At 41.7% G+C, this 9,016-nt stretch overlaps 1 protein-coding gene across 1 annotated transcript; it reads left to right on the top strand.

The window, feature by feature from the left end:
* The first annotated feature begins 2,326 nt into the window (after window positions 1–2,326).
* buc (bucky ball) lies at window positions 2,327–7,913 on the top strand. The gene is made up of 6 exons (XM_072669479.1): window positions 2,327–2,453; window positions 4,267–4,422; window positions 4,505–6,061; window positions 7,246–7,362; window positions 7,674–7,787; window positions 7,882–7,913. Exons 1-6 carry the CDS (start codon window positions 2,327–2,329, stop codon window positions 7,911–7,913), a joined length of 2,103 nt encoding a protein of 700 aa, XP_072525580.1.
* Window positions 7,914–9,016: the final 1,103 nt, after the last annotated feature.

The raw sequence follows: 9,016 nt of genomic DNA, 5'->3' as shown, positions 1-9,016 counted from the left end.
CAAATATGTGCACCTTTACCTTTGACACTGAATGAACTTGGCAATTGACCATATGCATATCCTGGAACAGCACAACCCACTGCAACTACCACCTAAACCAAGGTCCTTCAGTTCAAGCCCTGGAGGACTGGTGTCTGGTGGCACAGCTTCAAATTCTTGATCAGGTGCCAGGTTTAGTAGTGATATTTGAGCAGGAAACGTGAGCACCAAACTGCGCTGGAGGTCCACCTCCAGGACCGGAATTGAAGAGCCCAGACCTAAACAATAGGGCCTGTTTAGTTCCTGCATCCTCTTTCTCATTCCCTGTCACACCCACGTAAGTAGGCACCTAAAAAAGAGCTTATTTGAGAGTGCATGTCTGACATTGCAACAGTAAGTTGAAGGTCTTGAATGCAGATTGCAGATCCACGTTGATATACAGTACCAACACAGCTCAAATAAGATCAAATTAAGTTCGCCCCAGCCTCCTTCTTTTTCTTCCTTTTTTTAAAAATAACAATCCACATCCGTTTTTTGCACAAGTCCCTGTCATCTGCAGACGATGATCACCCCTATGTCTGGATGCACTTCAGAAAACACACTACTAATTATAATGGAAAACAATAGGAGGCTAATTACATTACCTTGCGGCGTACTGCTTTCCACTGTATTTATAGCCTAGTGCGGCTGTTCTCTCCTGAACAGCCCTCCCAAACAAAAACCCTTTGTCCAGTTGCAGACTTGGTCCACATACTTCTCTTTAGATTTACATGGCATTGAAATAAAGCTGAATAGAAATACATTTTATATGATAGATATGATGCATTAATATATAATACATTAATATATGATACATGATTGATATGATTCATTAATATATGATATATGGTAGATATGATACATTAATATATGATATATGGTAGACATGATACATTAATATATGATATATGAAAGATAATATATATGATATATGATAGATATGATACATTAATATATGATACATTAATATATGATAGATATGATACATTAATATATGATATATGAAAGATAATATATGATATATGAAAGATAATATATATAATATATGAAAGATAATATATATATGATATATGATAGATATGATACATTAATATATGATAGATATGATGCATTAATATATAATACATTAATATATGATACATGATTGATATGATACATTAATATATGATATATGGTAGATATGATACATTAATATATGATATATGAAAGATAATATATATGATATATGATAGATATGATACATTAATATATGATACATTAATACATGATAGATATGATACATTAATATATGATATATGAAAGATAATATATATAATATATGAAAGATAATATATATATGATATATGATAGATATGATACATTAATATATGATATATGAAAGATAATATATATGATATATGATAGATATGATACATTAATATATGATAGATATGATACATTAATATATGATAGATGAAAGATAATATATATATATATGATATATGAAAGATAATATATATGATAGATATGATACATTACTATATGATAGATGAAAGATAATATATATGATATATGATAGATATGGTACATTACTATATGATAGATATGATACATTAATATATGATATATGAAAGATAATATATATATATGATATATGATAGATATGATACATTAATATATGAAATATTATAGATATGACACATTAATATATGATATGATATATGATGGATATGATACATTATATCATATGATATATATAATAACAGTAATATTTGCACAATCATTTATTATGACCACCTACCTAATAGTGGTAGTGACCACCCTTGGCTCAGATGACACTAGCAAGACTGGGCATCCCCATGGGGTACCACTTACTCTGTTGGGAGGCACTCAATGTCTGATAAGTCCATTCTCAGTACACCTTTACTCAAATAAATAATATTTTTCATGCACAAACATGCAATTTATTATTGTTGGTAAAGAATTGTGTACAAGCTCTTTTGTGAATATATTATGAGCAGAACAGATACAGAAGTATTTAACCATTTCAGTACAAACGCAGATTCAGGTAAATAAAAGTAGGCCTAAATGTAAAACAAATATATATATATATATATATGTATGTATATGTGTAAAATAAAATAATGCCACCCAATGGCTGAACACAAGCAGTGTGTACAACGCTGCGTAAAAATTGCGCACTTAATAAATTCTGCGTCTGTGCCCCGTGAAACGCCCTCTCCTGGCTGCGCTCCTCGCTTTGCCTGATCTGATCTGCAGCTCATACCCTCACTGCAGCACCACAGAACTGAGTGACATGTGTATCCACATGGTTTCCAGATCAGCGGAAACCAAGGCCAGCAGAACAGAGAGGAAGGTTCACTCAGCTGCTCTTAATATCAGCCAATTTAGCTCTCAGGATGGCGCACAGCTGGCAGTGTCTGCTAGGCGCGGTGGTGTGTGTGTGTGTGCAGGCCTTATAAATCCTTAATGTTGAGCGTGGTAGAACAGAGTTTGTTGCTCTAGCTTTGTGCACTTAAATTCCCACTTTGAATTGTCACCTTTCACATTTAAGGTTGGTGGTTTTTGTGTTGTTTGTATGAATGTTTTCCATTTTATGCAAAATGTCATTTTTATCCCCCCTAATGGAGGCTTAACTTCTTCTTTTATAGTATTGCGGTGTTTGGTATCCTGTGGTAAGATTTCCATCCCTTCACAAAAAAAAAAATGGAAGGTTGGTGCAGTGTGACTTATTTTTATTTTATTTATTTATTAATTAAATTAAATGTATTTATTTTTTTAAATAGGCTAATTACCCCCCCCCCCCAAAAAAAAATGTAATGTAATTTTTTTAAAATTGTTAATACATTTTTCAAATTAATTTTAGAGGAACTCACTTATTGTTTATGGTGGTGGTGACTGGAATCAGCTGTCTGTAGAGTGTAATGACCTTGTACACTTTCTGCATTTTGGTTGATGGTCTTATCCTGTGTGACCGATGCTGTGTCCCATATACCTCAGAAGTCTGATGCAGGAGCTGGGATTGGCTTAACACCCAAGTTGACTGTGATCCAGTCAAACTTTATGATAATTGTCACAATTTCGGTGATTTCAACTGGTTTGACAGTCCGTTACTGGTGTTTTATGGACAATCTAATCCAAAATATGCCCCACTTTTTCTGTCCCAGGTTGGCGTTATAAGTGATGCCATCTGCGTTGAAATGTGTCTATAGATAGAAGCTGGATGGTACTGTGTATGATTGATTGATTTGATTGATTGATTATTTGACTTTAATGAGACGAGTTGAAAGTGCCAATAAACTGTATACTACTACTTAGGATTATATGATCTTGGGGTGGGAGGGGCTAACTTTTTTTTGTTTTGTTTTTTTCTTTTCTTTTGATAGTACAAAATAAATTACCAGGTGTTTGGGATTGGGGGGGAAAAAAAAAAAAAAAAAAAAAAAAAAAAATCTGTCATGGGCCTCTGTCAGGAGTGTAAATTTTCCTTATATTAACCTTTTGTATCAAGCAGCAAAAAAACATTAAACTTATTTTTCCTTACATGACCTTGGACGCCCTGGGATGTGACCGTTGTGCATGCCTACATTGCGATGAAGAAGCTGAGATGCTATATTGTGCAGCCGTAGTACTTGGATTTAGCAGCCATCTTGGATTTTGAACTCTCCTTTCCAAGACTTTCCATGTAGAAAATCTGACTGGTGGCGTTCCAACTGAAATGGTCCTTTTGGAAATTGTAACATCCCAGTACAAATAGAGTTCTAGCATTAATTTTGGCTTGTCATTAATGTAGATGAATGTAGTGTTGAGTAGTGGTGGGGTCTTGCCCATGGATTCATATTGGTGTACTGTGGCATGCTTGCCTAGCCTGGGACCTGAATCCTAGTCTGTAATGTAAGTCAGAGGTGTTGTCCTGGTTATAAATCTGATGCCTGGGATATTGGTTTATGGCAAATTTGAGAAGGTTTTGGCCTAAAATGTAAGTATTTAAAGTGTATTTACTGTGGAGCACATGCAGGGTGGTGTTGGGGAGGGGGAAGAAATGGTTGTCAGTGGGGATCTTCTCTGCCCCAGGTGGTCTTGAATAAAATGGCGGAGTTGTAGGTATCATGACCCCCTGGTTTCTATCACCACCACTGTAAAGAAAGGAGTTGCTAGCATTCTCTAAAGTTCCCCATTTCACATGGAGACACTTCTATCTCGTTAATTGTGCTGTTGTACACTAAAATATTTTCTTGTCTTCATTAGAAGCTAACAGTACCTCACAATCAACAGATGTCGAGCAACCTCAGCAACCAGTTAATCACAGTCGACCATTTTTCTATGTTCAACCACCATCTCAACCTTATTTCATGTATCAATGGCCGATGGATCCGTTTGGACAGTATGGCTTCCCAGGGCCAGGTAAGAACACGAGTTGTTGCTGTGGGTCATGTGACTTTGACCTTCAGTCTAATGCATTGTTTGTGTTTTTTTTGGTCCCTAGCTTTCCCTTTTGGGCGTCCCTGTTTGCCTCCATATCAATACATGCAGTACCCTGGTTACGTGGTTCCGCATGCGCCCATGCAGCCGACTGATTACAGAAGGATAACGCCCTTCTATCCTTCGGTTGCCTCTTATGACCTCCATTTCCGTCAGCACTTCCAGCAGATGAGTGTGCACCGAGAGACCATGTCCTCCGAAGCCCAGACAGAGCCTAGGGACCCAGCCAGCAAACTCCTAGACAGCTTGGATGGTTCCCAAGCCTGTGAAAAGTCTGGAGCTGTCAAAGAATCAAACATGGTGCTTTCTTCAACTCCCGCTGTGATCTCCTACACTCATGTGGTGGAGAAGCTGAACTGTGGAGATGCTGAGCTGGCGTTGGAATCTGCTTCTAAGCTTCCCAAGGCAGGACCAGATGAAGGGGTGAAGCCTTTGACCTTGAGCGACTCGGCTGTGTACGATGCAGAGTCGAGCCAGGGTCGTCTGGAGGAGTGCGCTCTGTCGGGCGTGCTTCCTCTTGATAGCTCGTCCATCCACGAGGACAGGCCCACTCTGGGAAGGGATGACCAACAGCAAGATATGGAGATGATGTGCCTGGAAACTGAGAAATCTGATAGCAACGATGCTTCAGATGTTCTCGGCCCCAAACATTCGTCAGAGATCCATGACTCTGGGACTTGTGTTTCTGAGAGGAGTGAGAAATCTGATCTGTGTGAGGAAAAAGCCCAAGACCAAGGAAAGCAGGTAGAGAATGTGTCCCTGGAGTCTGTAGAGGTTGTTGAGCCTCTATTGCGGCCTATCCTAGACCAGGACTTTCCGTATCAGATCCTCCGCTTGCCCTGCAATAAGGCCACCACTGGCTTGGTGCTTCAAAAAGAGGTCAACCCACTAGTGTATCTGGATGCTTCATCCTCTCTGCTGCCTGCTAAGCGATACTCATTTGGCAGCACGTACTCCTATAGCTATTACCCTCAAGTGGCCCAAGAACGCCAAAGTGTCCTAAGCCCTTCCTTAGACGAGCTTTCTTCCAGAGACGAGATGTTCTCCACTGACGTGGAAGACGAAATAATGCCCGGGCAGGTCTACGTAGGTGGTGGCAAATTGGCTGAAACCAGTGCTGTTTCCACCCGTCCCGAGAAGGAGCACGGAGACAATGACTCTTGCTCCGTTTGCGCCAAAACATGCGCTTGCTGCGGCGCAAGTCTGCCAGATGAAGACGAGACGGTCCTCACCGAACACTACGGCTACCGGGAGAAGGACCTGGCTCGGGAGATGTCCGATCAAGACTGTGAGTGTGAGCTGGAGGAAGACGGAGAAGGGCCAAGTGCCTGCAACTCTCAGAAGGTAGCCTTGAGGCAGCATGCTTCCAGGCATGCGCTGCCCCCTTGTGGTCGGCAGGCTGCCAAACACAAAGCCAGGAAGGTGCAGGAGGGAGTGGAGCTGAGCGAGCTGGACCAAGGACGTTCCAGAGGAGAATCTGAAGAGCAGCTTCATGCGGCTGCCAAAGCAGAGAGGGTCAAGGTGAAAGGCCAAAAGGGTGGCCAGTCCAGGCCTTGCTTAGGTGAGCAGTCTCTAGTTCTTAATCTACACACCCTTACTCCCTATGACTTTGTGGGGTCTTTTTCTTTTGGGGGGGGGGGGGGGGCTTGGTGGATCCCACAGTCATGAGGGATTTCAATGGGGCTAGGGCTGCCCCTAATGACAACTCTTCTGTGGTTTGATCTACCTGTTGGTCAACAACGTTATTGTCAGGAAAGCTGGACAAACCGCAGTGGCAAACTGAGGTCTAGGCCCTGTCGGCTAGAAAAGTAGGTCCTTTACAGCCAGGTTATGGAGTTTGAATGCTCATCCCTATGGTCTGGTATGTGAGCTGCTGTATTTATGCTGTTCCCTGCACAGAGAAATGTGCTTAAAATAATGGCTGAACAGTCATTAGATTATGGTTAATGTGCACAAATGCACCCTGGCACCACCAACCAGCTCCATGGTATTTGACTGACTGTGTGCCATCAGGAGGTGTTTACATTTGGGGTCTTATTTAATAAAAACATCTTGTGGGTCATCCAAAAATCTTGAGATATGGGATCTCTGGAGAACAGGGGACCTCTGTGTAACTTCACCTTCGCCCAGTTATGCAATCTCAAAATTCCATTATATATAAACACTGGCGTCGGTTTCCTTTTGTTCCTCACTTGTACTGTGTGGGAAAGGGCAGCTTCCAGCTTCGTGTTTGAACCGCACTGGCGTCAAAGTACGTGGTCGCCGGTGTTTGTTGTGCACAAGGTATTAATATTGAACAATGTGGACGGTCCTGCGCTATGGTGCGCACTGTTCAGCGCCTGCAGTGGGTATGAACCAGTGTTGAACATGAACGGAAAAGTTAGGGTGGTTTTGCAGTTTTTGGCGGCCCATCGTTTAGAATGGCGCCTGTGTGTTCTCTGCAGGTTCTCAGTGTTGCCTTCAAAACTTTGCCCAGTGTACAAACCCACCTCTTTGATTCGTGCTAATTTCAGATTTCGCAATTGAGTAGGACTCGGGAGCAGCCGGCCTTGTAGGTTGGACTGGAGCCAGACATGACTGGCCTTGTGGAGCTGTTGCGTGGTGGTAGAGGAAATGCGCTTATTTGAACCAACGTGTTTTAAGACCTAAAAAGCCAGTCATGAAAGTTTGAAATGTTGCGATGGCTAAAATTGATCCTTTCTCTGCGATTAAAACTTCAAACCGCGCTTCCTTTTCGTTTTCCAGAACGTCAGTGGAGAGAAGGTCGGCAAGGAGAGTTATTGGACCAGGAAAGCTGGACAAACTGCAGTGGCAAGCCGAGGTCTAGGCCCTGTAGGCCAGGTAACGGGCTTCAAGAAAAAGGTTGGTCCTTCACAGCCAGGTTATGTCTCATGTGACCGATCATAGAGGTCAGATCTGCATTCATTCAAACTTGAGCATTTAGGGGGTCCAGTGGTGGCTACCTAGCAACACTGCATTGGGGGCAGTGTCGGGAGATGTGCTAGTCTTCACCCTCCTAGAGTTGGGGACATTGCTGGTGATTAGGGAGTTCATATGAATGGGGGTTGGCTAACTGGCCTTTCAAATTAGGGGGAGGGAGTAAAAAATGGTGGATCACTCACCCTGACGTCCCCCTGATGTGTGATTAGCGTTTTCGCTGCTGTGCAATATAGGGAGACCTGGACGGCGACGATCTTCCTGCAAGATGTTTGGTCAGCAGAGGCCTAGGAGAAACGAGTACGATGACCATGATGAGGCAGAGTTTTCCTACTGCCAAAGGGGCAGAGGTAAGCACCTGACTGAGTCACAGTTCTAATAATTATCATTATTACTTATCATTTTAACCAGCTGTTTTTGTATGTATTCATTTTCTCCCTTTAGGATCTATGAAAAGAAGAGGCTCAAGATACTAAGAACGATGTTATGCACTGCACTGATACTTAAATGTATTGCCTAATATTTAAATGCACTGTTGCACTGTGGAACTCACAAAACGGCACCACTAATAATAAATGATCACTGGTATTTATGTGGTTTGTAAATGGGTAATCTTGCAGTGGCTGCCTTTCCAAAGCTCACCCTGCTTTATTTTTGAGTGCTGTGCATTCATCTTAATCCTGTCTGAGGGTGATGTCCCTGGGGCCTGCTTTGGCACGCTTGTACCTGCTCTTGTATACTCTGCTGCGGCCGGGTCCGGGAGGTGTGGACCCAGCCTGTGGCGGGTGGGGTTTGGTCAGCTTTGTCAAAGCATGGCCTGCTGGCCATCGTTTCTCAGTTTCAAAACTCTGGGCTTTGGAAATGCAGCACAAAATGCAGCTTTCATGGAAAAGGGAAAGAAATGGGCGCTCTGGCCCAGCCTAGTCCAGACGTGCCTTTCTTCTTTTTCTTTTTTTTAAGCATCGTGAACCTTTTTAAAATTGCAGTGTAATGTTGACGTGCAGCTAACATGTATTTACTTGCACAGGGGAGTCATTAAATTCTTTGCATTGCACTTGAGCCTGTGGCTTCTTTCTTTCTGGATCTGTTTGTTAATTAATTAGCAGTATTAGCCAACGGGAAACCAGCCCTCTAAGCAACTGGATCTCATACCCTTCCACAGACCCTATACCCTATATATATATATATTTTTTTTAAATATATTAAATATTTTTCTTTATCAAAGGGATTGAGTAGAAATGTACACCGTCTAGCTTGAGGCCTGCTTTGAGGAGCATTGCTCTGACCACAAATCTGAGTGTGTTAAGGGTGTCTGACCACTGTAAAGCTCAGGATATTCCTATAAGTGTGTTGTCTTTAATATTGCAACATGCTTCAGTGTGATTAGAAGATGTCTATCATGCAGTGCTGCATTAGACTAAAGGTCACAGCAGTGGCATGCTGGTGGTTTCCTTATACTGATGTTTTAAGGACGTTTCCCGTGTGCTGACTAGAAGCCATTTCCAGAGACTGATCACTTGAGTCTTCCAGCAGATGGCTCTCTTTCCCCTTTTTATTTTATTTTATTTATTTATTTATT

Source organism: Salminus brasiliensis, chromosome 23 (genome assembly GCF_030463535.1).
Source record: "Salminus brasiliensis chromosome 23, fSalBra1.hap2, whole genome shotgun sequence".
Lineage (NCBI taxonomy): Eukaryota > Metazoa > Chordata > Actinopteri > Characiformes > Bryconidae > Salminus > Salminus brasiliensis.
Note: the sequence above shows the minus strand (reverse complement) of the source record. Positions and strands in the feature narration are given on the sequence as shown.

Excerpts from the sequence above, each read along its gene's own strand:
- buc (XM_072669479.1), top strand. The coding sequence starts at position 2,327 with ATGGTTTCCAGATCAGCGGAAACCAAGGCCAGCAGAACAGAGAGGAAG. Across the intron at positions 2,454-4,266 it reads AGTGTCTGCTAGGCGCGGTG|AAGCTAACAGTACCTCACAA; the intron begins GTGTGTGTGTGT and ends TGTCTTCATTAG. Across the intron at positions 4,423-4,504 it reads GTATGGCTTCCCAGGGCCAG|CTTTCCCTTTTGGGCGTCCC; the intron begins GTAAGAACACGA and ends TTTGGTCCCTAG.